Raw genomic sequence first — 16,326 nt, forward strand, 5'->3', positions numbered from 1 at the left:
ATGACGCTGAACGATACGAGGCAATGAAAGCAGAAGTTGAAAAACTCAAAGGCATAGGCTTTGTCCGCGAAGTCAATTACCCGACATGGGTAGCAAATGTGGTCCTTGTTAAGAAAAATCCAACCAAAGAAAGTCTTTTGCTTCAAAAGGTCTTGTGGAGAATGTGTGTTGACTACACCGACCTAAACAAAGGGTGTCCGAAAGATAGCTTCCCTCTTCCTCTTATTGACAGACTTATAGACTCTACGGCCGGGTGTGAACTCCTGAGCTTCATGGATGCTTACTCAGGATACAACCAAATCCTCATGAACCCTTCGGATCAAGAACACACAGCCTTCACTACCGACAGAGGACTATACTGCTATAAAGTCATGCCTTTCGGCCTAAAGAATGCAGGAGCGACTTATCAGAGACTAGTCAACTCAATGTTCGCCGAGCAGATTGGGAAGAGCATGGAAGTTTACGTTGATGATATGTTAGTCAAGAGCAAACATGCTGACCAACACATCACCAACCTATCTGAAACTTTCACTATTTTGAAGAGGTATCGAATGAGGTTAAACCCCAACAAATGTGCCTTCGGCGTAGGCTCTGGCAAATTCTTAGGTTTCATGATTAGCCAACGAGGCATTGAAGCTAATCCCGAGAAGATCAAAGCAATCCTCGACATGAAGGAACCGGTAACTTCAAAGGACATCCAGAGCCTTACTGGCAAGGTGGCAGCCTTAACCAGGTTCATTTCTAAGGCCACAGACAAATGTGCTCTCTTTTTTAAAGCACTTAAGGGAAGTAGGAAGTACATTACATGGACTGATGAATGTGCCGAGGCATTCAAAAACCTCAAGGAGTACATGAGTAAAGCCCCTCTACTCTCCAAGCCCGAGGTAGGAGACATTCTCATTATCTACCTATCGGTATCAGCTTCAGCCGTAAGTTCCGTTCTCATTCGAAAGGATGGGAATATTGAGCGACCTGTCTACTACGCTAGCAAAGCCCTACAAGATGCGGAGACACGATACTCCAACATTGAGAAATTAGCTCTAGCATTGGTCATGTCTGCTCGGAAACTTCGCCCTTATTTCCAAGCACACGCCATCATCGTGCTTACCAATCACCCTCTTCGACAGATACTCCAGAGTCCTGACACGTCTGGGCGAATGATCAAATGGGCGATAGCATTGGGTGAGTTTGACATCTCCTACCAACCAAAACCAGCCGAAAAAGGTCAAGCAGTAGCAGATTTCATTGCCGACTTCACATATCCGGTTGACATTGCTTCTACACCTGAAGCAGTGGCTTCATTACCCCCGGAAGCTCAGAAGGTAGAATCAACGACCTCAGCTTGGAGTCTGTATGTTGATGGCTCATCCAACCAACAGGGCTGTGGAGCGGGACTAGTCTTGACTACGCCCGACAAGGTAGCAATGGAGTATGCTCTTCGTTTCAAATTCAAGGCATCAAACAATGAGGCCGAGTATGAAGCCCTTCTGGCAGGATTACGTTTGGCCAAACACCTCGGGGTTAAACAAATTGATATTTTCAGTGACTCCCAATTAGTGGTCAACCAGGTTACCAACAACTTTGATGCTAAGGACAGCTCCATGGCAGCATATCTTGCGCAAACACAACTTTTGCTCAAGCACTTCCACTACCAGATCACCCAAGTTCCTCGAGCGGCAAACAGTCATGCAGACGCCCTGGCTCGCCTCGCCTCAGCTGTGGAAGACAAGATTGGAAGAAAAATTCATGTCGAACTGTTAGCAACACCAAGCACCATGGCCGCAGAAGTATGCAACTTACAACAGGGGGATAGTTGGATCACCCCGATCTATAATTTCCTTGCTCATGACACCCTCCCAAATGATAAAGTCCAGGCTAAGCAAATTCGATACAAGTCTACCCGCTACCTGATCATCAATGATCAACTCTATAAGCGAGGTTTTAGCCTGCCATACTTAAGGTGTCTTACGCCTGCCGAGGCGGAAATCGTCCTTCGGGAAATACATGAGGGAGTCTGTGGAGATCATGCTGGATCTCGGTCCCTAGCACACAAGACTTTTCGCCAAGGATATTATTGGCCAACACTCCACCAGGATGCCATCAAAGTATCCCGCTCATGTGACAAATGTCAACGATATGCAACTATTCCTCATTCCCCTCCAGAGCCTCTTACTCCTATGATCAGCCCTTGGCCCTTCGCCCAGTGGGGACTTGATTTGATCGGCCCAATGCCGGCAGGGAAGGGCAAAGTCTGTTACGCAGTCGTTGCAGTGGACTACTTCACAAAGTGGGCCGAAGTAGAACCCTTGGCAACCATTACTGAGGCAAAGATAGAAGACTTTGTGTGGAAGAACATCCTTTGTAGATTCGGCATTCCCAATGCGATAGTCACTGACAATGGGCGACAGTTTGACAACAAGAAGTTCAGGTTGTTCTGCTCTAAGTTCAACATCAACTTATGCTTTGCCTCTCCAGCTCATCCCCAGTCTAATGGACAAGTTGAAGCCATCAACAAAATAATCAAGCGCACTTTGAAAACCAGCTTGGACAAAGCTAAAGGCTGTTGGCCAGAATTTGTACCCCAAGTTCTTTGGTCATATCGCACTTCATATCGGACTTCAACAGGAGAAACTCCATTCTCACTTGCCTTTGGCACAGAGGCGGTTGTCCCTGTTGAGCTCGAGCAAGCAACATTCCGAGTCCAGAACTACATTCAAAGTGAAAATGACAAACAACTCACCCTCAACTTGGATTTAGTCGAGGAACACAGAAACCAAGCTCACTTGAGGAATGTCGCCTACAAGCAGCGCATCTCCAACTATTATGACTCTAGGGTCAAGCTTCGTTCTTTCAAAATAGGAGACTGGGTCTTAAAGAAAAGATTACTCTGCGACAGAGTCCCGAGTGAAGGCACACTTAGTCCAAACTGGGATGGACCGTATGAAGTCATTGGCATCAGTCGCCCTGGCTCTTACACACTTAGAAGCTCCGATGGCAAGACCCTTGGCCATCCATGGAACGCTGATCACTTGAAGTACTACTACAAATAGACTCACGATGTACAAGTGTTGAGCTATAGCCGTTCGGCATCCTATGTAATGAAGGCCATTTGGCAATGAATTCAATAAAGAGGTAATTTAGCCAACTCAGCCCTCACTCTTTTACATTCCTAGCAAGGGAACACTCAAGTGTTGAAACCTCAAAGCAGATATATCCAACACGAAACAAAATCTAAGTATGTGTCGACAAGACTATACAAAGAAAGGAACAACCAAACAATGGCTTATATCCAAACAATAGATCTATTCATACATAGCCAAACATGCATTAATAATAGTGCAAACACTCATAAACACCTTAAATCCAAAACTCTCAAGCTTATAACATGGGCACATGTTATACACACATCAGACTACTACATCCAGAATACATGCAGATAGTAAAGACACTGCTATTCATTCTCATCTGAAGCCGAACCCCTGGCAGTATCATTCCGCGTCCTACCATCATCCTCTGCATCCCCAAGATCCTCTTCACCATGCTGAGTCTGTGCATCAGCACTACCTTCATTATCAGACTCATCTTCGCTGCTAGGATCAACAGCAAGGACAAATGTCTCGCCCTTTCGATGATGCTCATCTATATCTTCGTGGTATTTTCGAAGAATGCTCCCATCATCATAACGATCAAGGACGGCCATCCATTTCCTTTTTTCAAAGCGAGCTTCTTGAGCACAGTAGGGTTTAATAGCAAGATGAAAGGTCGAAGAACTTAAGTATTCTTGCACAGCAGCCTCCCTTTCAGTTGGAATGCTCTTCTCCAGTTTAGAAATCTCAACTAAGGCACCATCCAATTCTCCCTTAACCTTGGATACTTCCAAGGTAGCCACCTCAAACTGTTTTTTAGTTGCCTCAAACAATTTCTTAAGCCTTAGGTTCTCACCATTTCGCCTTTTCAAGCTCTCCATGGTTTCATCCTTCAGTTGGAGAGCCTGAGTCAAAAGTCCCTTATTCCTTCGGGCCTCGTCCACAAGCTGCTTATTCTCCTTCAGTTTTGCCTTGTACCGCTCAACCTCTTGCAGTCTGTCGTGATACTCGGCCATGACCTGCATGGCAAGACGATCATCACTACCTAAATAATGATAATAAAGAGGAAAAAGTAAGGAAATGACAAAGTAACACTCACATATGAAGACAGCTTCAACATCCGGTCGCAATCCGATTCATCCTTAGCTAAGGGCTCTCCGAGCTCATCGAAGGCGAATCGACGCCCTGCCAAGCAATTGTTGATATCCCCAAAATCCTTTGGCCGCGTGGCAACCCTCAAGTCCTTCCACGGGACACTGCCAGCTCTTTCCTTGCCTTTCCCCTCATGGCGGGAACCAGGATCACTTTCCTGGACAGTGTGCTCCATAGTAAGAGGATGAGGCAACAGTCGGCTCCCTTCTCCTACAACTACGGCAGTAGCATCATCAACGGTCTTGACTCCAGTCTTCCTAAAGGCAGGCCCCTTAAGGACCCCATCTTGGGACTTAGGTCTAACGGATGGTTCCCCTCGGAACTTATGAATTTTCTTATGCGGTAGGATGTCTTCCGAAGGAACTAACACTGGTGCTTTCCTTTTATGGGTGCTAGTCCCTGTTTTCTTGCTTACCTTCTCCACTGCATAAGGAAAATCAAAATAAGAAATACAACTTTCCAAATAAAGTAAGGAATTGAGCTAAGTTTACATGAAGGATACAACTTACTCGATCGTCCCTGGCTCTCGGAAACTAAGGGTTGAAAACCGTACCGACGAAATAAGGGTCGTAGCTTGCTTAAGTGTCTATCCTCTTTGGGCACCCTCAACACCTTCTCTATGTCAGATAGCTCTTGCCCAAACAGTTGGATGGTGCCCCGCGTCACTACATGAAGCAAAGTGTTAGAAGCAAGAAAAGACCACAACAAATAGCAAATAGTACGAACGGTTGATACGTTACAACCTACAGTCTGGAAGTGAGTAAGCACACGTCGCTCAGGCGTGACACCCTTATCATACTCCCAATCATTATACAGAAAGCACCAACGGTTTTTCCATGTGTAGTATGCCTTTTTCTTACCATACACAATACGCTCTCTCTCACTCCGACATGCACACTCGGCATAACCAGTGCATGATTTTGCTGGGCGCATCTTGTAACAGTAACGCCACTGATGGAAGGAAGGCTCACACAACCCACACTCCATCCAAATGATATAAAATCCAATCAAAGTATCCCAGAAACCAGGATTGAGTTGCCCAGGTGCATATCCGATCAAAGATAACATCTTTTGCAACCACGGATGTAAAGGTAGTCTCACCCCTAAAGTCAGTAATATCTGGGTGTAGAACATAACATGACCCTGGGGAGGCTCAGAAGGCCATTCTTCATCATGTACCAAACGTATCCCTACACTACGAGGGATATTACATGACTGCCTTAGCGCCTCAACCTGCTTCTCATTATCTAACAAGTTATTCTTTAGATGGTCTGCTGTGAACTCAGAGCGAACTATGGGTATGGCATAAAAAACAACCCCCTCACCCAACGCCATGGAGGAAGAACTAGCAATAGCTAAAGTTTGACGGTTGGGAAGATCATCCAATGTTTCTCTAGTACCGGACTCTAACAAAGACCCTGAAGACTCCGACATTGCAGACTCAGACTTAGAGCTAAAGCTAGAAGAGCCCTCATCACTAGAACTTCCAGGCTCTGACATCTACAATAAGAAGAAACAAATTCTATCACTACATGCATGATCAAAACATAAGGAAGTTCCTATATTACCCACATGAAGATGGTGCAAAGCGATGCCGGAACCCTTCTCAATCAGAAAGCAATCCGTCTTCCACAGTCACTACAAAACAAGCAAATGAAGACCGTGTCAAGCGCCAAAAAAAAAAAAAAAAAAAAAAAAAAAAAAAAAAACAGCTTCATCCAAAAAAGCTTCACCCGAAAAGCTTCACCTCCAAAGCTTCACCCACAAAGCTTCACCTCAAAAGCTTCACCCACAAAGCTTCACCCAAAAAAGCTTCACCCACAAAGCTTCACCCAAAAAAAGCTTCACCCGAAAAGCTTCACCTCCAAAGCTTCACCCACAAAGCTTCACCTCAAAAGCTTCACCCACAAAGCTTCACCCAAAAAAGCTTCACCCACAAAGCTTCACCCAAAAAAAGCTTCACCCGAAAAGCTTCACCTCCAAAGCTTCACCCACAAAGCTTCACCTAAAAAGCTTCACCTACAAAGCTTCACCTAAAAAAGCTTCACCTAGAAAGCTTCATCTACAAAGCTTCATCTACAAAGCTTCACCATCAAAGCTTCACCTAGAAAGCTTCAACACCAAAGCTTCACCTACAAAGCTTCAACACAAAACCTTGCTCCAAATAAACAAATTTTGTTCACACAACCTAAACATTTTTTGTTTTACACCCACAAGGGCCCAAAATCTTCCTTCTTATTTATTCACTTATATATGTTCCCAAACATATTATGATAGATCAAATAATAATTCAAAGTCCAAAATTTAGTTATGGACAAAAATACAAGCAATTCACCAGTACTGAAGTTGCTACAAAAACTGGAATCTTCCCCAGCCTAGAAATCCAACAAAGCTTCGCCTCCTTTTCCCTATCAAATTTTTGCAGCTGCTGCTTCTCTCCAATGGAGCTGAATTTTGGACACCCTCTAGTTCTTGAGCAGATGAACAACTTTCAAGAAGGAACCATTTCTGTTTGAGCCACGGAAATTAAAGTGTTGAAGCTCCAAGCATGACAGTCGGATTCTTGCAGATTTCGAAGCTGCTGTGATGTTTCGAAGATCTGGAAATATTTAACCATTAGTTCATTCTGAATTTTTGATATGTTATGAAAGAGACGATGAGGAACAACTTCAATGAAGAAAGCATGCTGATCTGAACAATAGAAAATAGAGTTTCAAAGCTCACAACAAATCTGACGGGTTGACAGAAAAATAATAACCAGTCATTCATCATACCTGGATTTCTGGAGTTATACTTCTCCGAGGGATCTCAAATTTGGATATGTTGAAGTTCACAAGCTGAGGAACAACTTCAATGAAGAAAGCATGCTGATCTGAGCAAGAGAAAATAGAGTTTCAAAGCTCACAACAAATCTGACGGGTTGACAGAAAAATAATAACCAGTCATTCATCATACCTGAATTTCTTGAGTTATACAGCTCCGAGGGATCTCAAATTTGGATATGTTGTAGTTCACAAGCTGAGGAACAACTTCAATGAAGAAAGCATGCTGATCTGAGCAAGAGAAAATAGAGTTTCAAAGCTCACAACAAATCTGACGGGTTGACAGAAAAATAATAACCAGTCACTCATCATACCTGGATTTCTGGAGTTATACTGCTCCGAGGGACCTCAAATTTGGATATGTTGTAGTTCACAAGTTAAGGAACAACTTCGATGAAGAAAGTATGTTGATCTGAGCAAGAGAAAATGGAGTTTTTGAAGCTCACAACAAGTCTGACGCGTTGATATACAAATGACGAACAATCACTCATCATACCTGAATTTCTGGAGTTGTACTGCTCCGATGGATCTCCAATTCGGATATGTTGTAGTTCACGAGCTAAGGAACAACTTTCATGAAGATGGTTTTGCGATCTGAGCCACAGAAAATGATGTTATATTGAAGAAAAGCTAAAGGAAGACTAAAGCAAAGCAAAAGAGAAGCTAAAGGAAGACAAAATCATGGCACATGATAGTGAGTCATACCCTACCCCTCATTCAGCTCCATTCGAATACACCCATGTAAATGACACAAGAAAAAGGGAGGGAGTAAAAAAAAAAAAAAAAAAAAAAAAAAAAAAAAGTTCCTAGGCCTCCACTTCTTTGGGCCTAACACATCTTCATAACAAAAAACAATATATGAAGAAAGAGCCCTGGGTTACCACTTCGAAAAGAAACAAGTGAAGTTTTCCTACTCATGACATTGACTACTAGCTAGACACCTCATTCGGCAACTCTCTTCGCCTGAAGACTTGGGGGACTCCCACCATATGCTACTGCACCTTGATACTCGGCAGTCTCACAACCACTCAGTGACTTGGATTTTTCAAGTCTCCAACCGAGAAGTTTTCCTCACTCGGGAAATTAAGGGAACACTACCTCAAACTACATGCTCCACTCACAAAGCTTCAACAATACAGGTTTCAACAAAAGCAAAAAATTCAAAGAACTTTATGAAAAAGGCTTTGGTGTATTTAACACAATATGTTGAAATGAAGCAAAGCTTATTTATTAATATTTTCGATAAGCCACAAATATGTACATATACATAAGTCAAAATAAACAAACAAAAGGGAGCCTTCACAAAGGTTGCTTAGGGGAAGTCTCAGCAGTCGGTAGAGCCCCAGAAAGAGAAAGCACCGGAGGGTGGTTATCCGGAGCCTCAGTACTTGACAAAACCCCAGAAGGAGGAGGCATTGGAGGTTCATCATTTGAAGCTTCATTACCAGGTACAGCCCCAGAGGACGAAGGCAATAAATGCCTTTGGAACAAACCCACAAACCGCTGATGATCAAGTAAAACCTTACCATCAGATTCCTTCATTTGGTCAAGCTTCCTCTTCATGTTTGTAGCATAGTCATGGGCGAGCCGGTGCAACTGCTTATTCTCATGCTTGAGCCCTCTAATCTCCTGTTTGAGACTCATCACTTCAGCAGCCAATGATTCAACTTGGCGGGTTCTAGCAAATAGGCGTTGGGCCATATTAGACACAGAACCTGCACACTGAACACTAAGAGCCAGAGAGTCCTTAACAGCCAACTCATCAGACCGTTTGGAAAGTAGTCTGTTATCTTTGGGAGTGAGAAGGTTCCTGGCCACCACTGCAGCGGTCATATCATTCTTCATCACAGAATCCCCAACGGTAAGAGGACCAGTAGGGGATATGAAGGATGGGCGCCATATGTTGTCTGGAGAAGGCGTGGCTGTCTCTTCTCCAAGGTTCAAGTCAAAACGACGGTCGGAGGGTCCAGACATTTTCAAATGTGTTGAAGAAGGAAGAGGTCAGACAAATCAAGATCTTAGAAGTGCAAGAAATGAGCTTCTACTGGTAGAGATTCAAGTGTGCTGTGGAACTTAATGCCAGCCTCTATAAAAATCTGCACTCGACGGAGCTTCAGAAATCGAAGAGGCGTTTGCTTTCTCAAAAGCTGGGCTGCTCAGAGACCACGAGGGCCGATCTCAGAAATCGAAGAAGCACCTGCTTTTGCAGCCTCGTCAGCACCTGTCACATGCACAATCAGCTTTGCGGAAATTACGGGCAATCTGTCGAAGATTTCTGGTGAAGCAGAAAGCACGTGAATCTTACTGATCAATCACCGCTCTCCATATGCACCATCAACTCCTCGGGTACCACATATAACTTTGTCAAAGATCTCTGACAAAGTTTAGGCACGAGAATTTCGAAGTGCCAGCTACCCTACTATTACCCATAAGGGTAAAGGAACAGCACCACTGCTTGACAACTGGAAAGTCCCTATGTGTGTCGACCTCCGTGTTTTGTGGCAAGACAGGTTGGCAAGAACGACCAACCTTTACTCACATTCGAGAAAAGACTCCCAACATAATTACTTTCTCAAAAACCGGAGTAGCACCGCTTTCCGAATCTCGAGAGTCAGATCCTCGACGGGATTGCTTGTTCGAAAACCGAAGAGGCACAACTCTCAGAACTTCGAGAGCCAGATTTCCTTAGATAAAGCTTGTCTGTAATCTCCACACGTAATATCAGCTTTCCAGATACCACATACCACTTTTTCAAAGTGCTCTGACAAAATTAAAACACGTGAAGCTGGCAGCTCCCACTACATTGCTGTGACCAAGAAGGGTAAAGGAATAGCATTACTACTTGTTATTGGGAAATCCCTATATACATTGACCTCCCTCCTCAACGGACAGGCAAACCTGCAAAAATGCTCAACCCTTTCTCACATTCGAAAAGGCACCCTCAACATAACCTCTCGAAATACTCAGCTTTATTTCCCCCCGATAATACCTCAGCAAATAAGCCACACCAAGAACAAGAGTATCTCATATCATCAGGGTCGAAAGCAAGAGTATCCCATATCATGCTTTCTCCCTGTCTTTGTCTTTGTCCTTGTCCACACCTGCAGGACAAGGAGAAAGAGAGCAGTCAGTCGGAACCTGAAATCAAACCTCCAATTTGGAACTGACTGCCTGGAGCCTTTGCCTGGTTGCTTACTTAGCATTGCTCTCGAGTACTCATCCTCAACTGCTGTCAAGGTCACGAATTCCACCGCCAAATACCTCATGACAGTTGATCAGATATTGGCTCTTTACACTGAAGCTGCCAAGCGTGGATGAGTCACTATGAAGGAATGTTCTAAAGGACCATTTAAATGCAAAGGTTGCACACCACTTCTGCCATGCAAAAGATTGAAGCAGAAGGTTCAACGGTGAGCTGAAACAGATCACTACAGCACGACACCTTTCCATACCACATTCATTATTCCGTCAACAGCAAAAGTATCCCATATCATCAAGGTCGAACGTACTCTAGATTTGATGGACTTGTTTTGACCCTCAAATTTTTGAGTCGGCCTTATACTCTGAAGGGCACCAGAAAACCCTCCAGCACAGTTCAAGAATAAGCCTGTGGAAAGTTACTTCTTCAAAAGCAAAAGTATCTCATATCATCTCTTATCCATTTGCTTCTCCTTATCCTGGCAGTTGAATGAGAGACAAGGAGAATGAGAACAATCAACCGGAAGCCGACGTCAAACCTCTGATCCTGGGTTGCTTACTTGGAAGTTTGACTGCTTACCTTGTCTGTCACCTCTTTCGGCAGATCTCCTAGCTCGGCGACTTGGGGGACTCCTACTATAGGGTTTGTATCACACTTGACTAAGCCCGAAACTACAACTAAGCTTCAAGTGAAATTGATACATTACCTTGTGCGTCAACATCAGCTAAGTACACCATTCCCGGATGGAGGAAAGGTATTTCCAGAGAAGGGCAGATGAAGATCAGACCACACTTCGGTACTTAGAAGTTTCGTGATTACTCAAGGGATTGGATCTTGCAAGTCCCCAACCGAGGAGTTTCCCTCACTCGGGAACTTAGGGGAGCACTGTTTGTACCATACTTGACCAATCCCGAAACTACCGAGCACCGGCCAACGCTATACTGTCAAGGACCCAGAAGAGTTCCCCTCCGACCAGGAGGCCAATCACTACTCGACACGTGTCAAGATTAGAAGCCAATCAGAGCGCAGCACGTGTCAACATCAAGAACCAATCATAACATGACACATGTCAATGTGACAAAGCTACAAGTTTTTCTATAAATAGGGGTCATTCCCCCACAATATTGCCTAATGCCATTTTGTGTTAAATCATTCACAAGAACTCACTAAATTGAGAGCTTGATCCTTTGTACTTGTGTAAGCCCTTCACTACTAATAAGAACTCCTCTACTCCGTGGACGTAGCCAATCTGGGTGAACCACGTACATCCTGTGTTTGCTTCTCTGTCTCTATTCATTTACGTACTTATCCTCACTAGTGACCGAAGCAACCAAGCGAAGGTCACAAAACCTGACACTTTCTGTTGTACCAAAGTCTTCGCTGATTTTGTGCATCAACAAGTTGAAAAAGTAAAAAATATTTAAAACAAAATTTAAGAGCAAGTAAACACGTAAAATTAAAGAGAAAATTATCGCATGCATGAGTGTGTGTCAAGAGACTAGAATGATATTAAAGCAAAGTCGAAATTAACGACTACTTGACAATTTACTTTTGAAATTTTCCAAAAACATGCACGATAAAGTGTGGTCATGAAAATACAAATTAAATTAACAACCAACATTGTATGTAATATACTGAAACACAAACAAATCGCCGTCTCGCGTGTTATTTCAGGAGTTTCTTGATTAGTAATTTGAAATTGATCACCAGATTTTGGCGGTATGTTATATATTTATTAACAAAGAGAAAGAAAAGAATAGCTTGTGAAAAACTAGAGAAAGAAAGAAGCTACAGAGAATGATGAACTCTTCAATATATGTTTTGGAAGATGAAAAGATCAACCCAAATGCCTTACACATTTCGTTTATGTAGAGAAAACTAACCGTTACAAAAGTACAATACTACCCTTCTTATATTCTTTTATCTTTTTAACAACCCAATCCTACTTAACAACCTTACAACTGTCTAACCAACTATTTCAACTGTATAACCGACTAACCAACTACTATGGTTATTACTCCCCCCTCAAACTAAGCATGGAGCAACCGAGCTTAGTTTGCTGAACAATCGGTGACAATCCCAAACCAAGAAACCGGCAATGCTTCAAGAAAACAGGACTATGTAAGCCCTTGGTGAATACATCAGCAACCTGATCATCTGTTGGAATGTAATGAACACTGATGTCACCTTTTTGGACCTTTTCTCTAACAAAATGGTAATCTGTATCAAGGTGTTTGATTTTAGAATGAAACACCGGATTAGAACTTAAGGCAAGGGCTGACAGATTATCACAGTGAAGAGCAGGAGGACGAGGAAGAAACTGATGAATATCTTTGAACACAGATCGAATCCATGACACATCAACTGCACAGTGTGCCAAAGCTTTGTACTCAGCTTCAGTAGAACTGCGGGATACTGTAGATTGCTTCTTGGATTGCCATGAAACAGGATTAGAGCCAATATAGACCACAAACCTGGAAAGTGATCGTCGAGTAGTAATGTCTGCAGCCCAATCAGAGTCTGAATAGGCATTGATGTGGAAATTGTCACTTTTAGTATAGCATAAACCATAGCTGATGGTTCCCTGAATATAACAAAGGATTCTTTTGACCAGATGAAAATGGGCATCAGTTGGTGCTGTCATAAATTGACACACCATATTCACTGAATAAGCAAGATCAGGCCTTGTGAAAGTCAAATACTGAAGGGCACCAACAATACTTCGATATTGACTTGGATCAGATAACAATGTACCTTCACCAGCAAGAATCTGTGTGTGTGGCTTGAAAGGAGTAGATGTGGGCTTACAAGAGTCCATGCCTGCCTTTTTCAACAAATCTGTGGCATACTTGGATTGGTTAATAAACAGAGACCCATCATCATTGTAATGAATATGCAAACCCAAGAAATAGCTTAAACGCCCCATATCTTTAAGATCAAACACTGCTGCCAAGTTGTTGATTATGCCTTGTACCTTTATGGAATTGGAACCAGTAAGGATGATATCATCCACATACAACAGCAACAAAATAATATCTTCATTATCAGTCTTGACAAATAGACTTGAATCAGAAAGAGAAGGTGTAAACCCAAGGGCTGGAAAATAGCTTGTAAACTTAGAATTCCAAGCCCTAGGAGCCTGTTTTAAACCATAGAGAGATTTCACTAATTTGCAAACATGAGTTGGATGTTCCTGATCAACAAAACCTTGGGGTTGCTGCATATAAACCTCTTCTTCTAATTCACCATGTAAAAAAGCATTTTTGACGTCCAATTGGCGCAAAGACCAACCCAACTGAGCAGCAAGTGCAAGTATAATCCTGACTGTAGTATGTCTAACAACAGGACTAAAAGTTTCAGAGTAGTCAAGACCATGTTCTTGTGTAAAGCCCTGGGCAACCAATCGGGCTTTGAATCTGGAAATAGACCCATCGGGATTCTTCTTGATCTTATAAACCCACTTACTACCAACTATCATTCGATGTGATGGAGGTGGAACTAAAATCCAAGTTCCCTGAGCTTTGAGAGCATCAAATTCCTCCTGCATAGCAATCTGCCATTCTTTCTTACTGGCAGCACCTTTGAAAGTTTTTGGTTCTTCATGATCGGAGACATGAGCCAGAAATGAGAAACCAGCATGACATGGATGTAAACATTGATTATCAGAACTACCATCCAGTAGTTGTAAGGAAGACAACTCAGGTAGGAAGGCTAGATAGTTAGAATAACTTTGTCTTGTGATTGCACCTGTTTGTAACCGAGTCTGCATCCCATGAGAACGTATCGGAACATTATCTGATGCACTAGATGAAGAGGAAGCATCAAAAGGTAGAACTACCTGTAACTGGGCAGGATCAATGACAGAAAGCAAGGGAAGTGTAGCAGTGTGAGAGGAAAGAGTAAAGCCTGGTGTTGATGGTGATTCAATTGCCTGAGAATCCGAGACAACTGCAGTATCATTGTGGGAGATAGATGGAAACTGATGTCGATTTACATTTACCTCAGCTGAACTAGAATCTTGTGCAAGCACCTGAGACTCATGCATTGGACTATTGATATGCTCTCTGTGATATAAAGGAACCGGTATAATCATTGGTGTACATCTTTGTGATTCATGACTTTGTACCCCACCTGACTGAACTGCCTTAGGTAATCTCCCAGGAAAACATGATTCATCAAACACAACATGTCGAGATATAATACACTTCCGAGTTTGCATATTAAAACAGATAACTCCTTTATACCCCATAGAATAGCCCAAAAATATACACATAGCAGATCTGGCTTGCAATTTATTTGCTGCATATGGTCTTAACCAAGGAAACACAGCTGATCCGAAAATCTTGAGTGAGTGTACATCAGGGATTTTCCTATATAGCAGTTGATAAGGCGAGGACAAAGAAAGAATCTTACATGGCATTCTGTTAATCAAGAAGACAGAGTGTGCACATGCAAAATACCAAAACTCAGAAGTTAAACCAGCAGCATTGAGAAGTGTGATTGCAGTTTCAACTATATGGCGATGTTTCCTTTCTGCCACTCCATTCTGTTGTGGAGTGTATGGACAAGAAATGAATGAACTTATACCCTTGCTAGCTAGAAAATCAGTAAAAGCTTTACTAACATACTCTCCTCCACCATCTGTTTGCAAACCTTTTATGTGCACCCCAAACTGAGTAAGGACAAAATTATAAAATCTCACAAAGATTTGAAATACATCTGATTTATTACTCATCGGAAAAATCCACACATATCTGGTATATTCATCAATTAGAGTTACATAGTACCTATAACCTTCTAAGGACTTCACAGGAGAAGGACCCCAAACATCCGAGTGGATTTTTTCAAATGGAGAAGTACAAGTAACTGATCTAATTGGAAATGGAGTTCTAGACATTTTCCCTTGAATACAAGACACACAAACACTAGACTTACTATCTCTATCAGCCACAATATTCGACTTTTGTAACATAGAATTCATGATTTCAGGAGTAGGATGCCCTAATCTCTGATGCCATGTATCACATTTGATAGCTTTACCCACATAAGCAACTGGACTACTTGTAATCGACTGTACTCCTCTCTGCCTTTGCACAACCGGAATCTGGAACAATTCTTCAGGCTTACTCTTTCCTTGATACACTATTTCCCTTGTCTTCTTGTCCTGCACAAAGAATTCAGATTCATCACATATAAACCAGCTCTTATTGTCAGCACAGAGTTGTTTCACAGATAAAAGACTTCGCGCAATATGTGGAACATGTAACACTTTGTTGAGAATAAGAGAGTGATTGTTAGTTTGTAAAGTAGTTGACCCAATATTTTGGATTGATAGATCAGTACCATTACCAATGGTGATTTTGTCAGAACCCTCAAAAGGTGTGACATGATTCAAGGAATTAACATCAGCTGTCATATGATGAGATGCACCGGAATCAACAATCCAGGCATCTTGAGGAACAAATGGTGTGGTTTGTTGAGCCTGCATTGCAGACAATGATGAGGGTGGAAGCTGCCATTGATATGAATAATTGCTTCGTTGATAACAATCAAGTGTTGAATGTCCTCTCTTGCCATAGATTTGGCATTCAACAACATAGTTTGAAGTAGAAGCATTGATGTTCCTCTGATAACAATTGGCTGCAGTATGCCCCATTTTGTTACAAATTTGACATTCTATCACAGCATTTGTCCTTGTAGAAGTACTCCCAGACCAAGAATTATTACCATTTGGCCGTGAGTTGCTGGAACCATATCCTCGTCCCCTGAAAGTGTTATTATTCCTGTAATTATTGCCTCTGTATTGACCCCCATGTGATCCTCAAGGCCCAAATTGAGCTCCCACATTAAGATGTGCAGCATGAGTATTTGGATCACTAGGATGACCAATAAAACCATATCCATACGACTCACCAGGATACATAAGAGTTTGTGATGGTGGAAGATATCCTGCTGGATACTGTGAAGGAACAGGATAAACAGGATATTGAAATGGTGGCAAAGGCAAAGACTGATGTACTGCAGTTTGGGGACCCTGAGAAGTAGAACCATATGGCACCGCAATAAT

The 16,326-nt window shown here is 42.5% G+C and overlaps 1 protein-coding gene and 1 long non-coding RNA gene across 4 annotated transcripts; both read right to left on the reverse strand.

Moving 5' to 3' along the window:
• Positions 1 to 3,283: 3,283 nt before the first annotated feature.
• LOC126605600 (uncharacterized) lies at positions 3,284 to 5,412 on the reverse strand. Of its 2 annotated transcripts, XM_050273009.1 has the most exons (4): positions 4,982 to 5,412; positions 4,748 to 4,903; positions 4,186 to 4,661; positions 3,284 to 4,105 (listed from the first exon to the last, which is right to left on the reverse strand). In XM_050273009.1, the coding sequence occupies exons 1-4, from the start codon at positions 5,370 to 5,372 to the stop codon at positions 3,452 to 3,454; spliced, it is 1,677 nt and encodes a 558-aa protein (XP_050128966.1). In that variant the 5' UTR covers positions 5,373 to 5,412; the 3' UTR covers positions 3,284 to 3,451. The 2 variants fall into 2 exon arrangements, with proteins under 2 accessions (XP_050128966.1, XP_050128965.1); XM_050273008.1 differs by having other exon boundaries at positions 4,748 to 5,412.
• A 445-nt stretch (positions 5,413 to 5,857) lies between these two features.
• Positions 5,858 to 7,739, reverse strand: LOC126605616 (uncharacterized). 2 transcript variants are annotated; one of them, XR_007617013.1, is made up of 5 exons: positions 7,557 to 7,739; positions 7,375 to 7,472; positions 7,013 to 7,110; positions 6,574 to 6,837; positions 5,858 to 5,876 (listed from the first exon to the last, which is right to left on the reverse strand). It is a non-coding gene; the product is annotated as an uncharacterized LOC126605616 (long non-coding RNA). The 2 variants fall into 2 exon arrangements; XR_007617012.1 differs by lacking the exon at positions 5,858 to 5,876 and having other exon boundaries at positions 6,456 to 6,837; positions 7,557 to 7,732.
• Between the last annotated feature and the right edge of the window lie 8,587 nt (positions 7,740 to 16,326).

Source organism: Malus sylvestris, chromosome 15 (genome assembly GCF_916048215.2).
Source record: "Malus sylvestris chromosome 15, drMalSylv7.2, whole genome shotgun sequence".
NCBI lineage: Eukaryota > Viridiplantae > Streptophyta > Magnoliopsida > Rosales > Rosaceae > Malus > Malus sylvestris.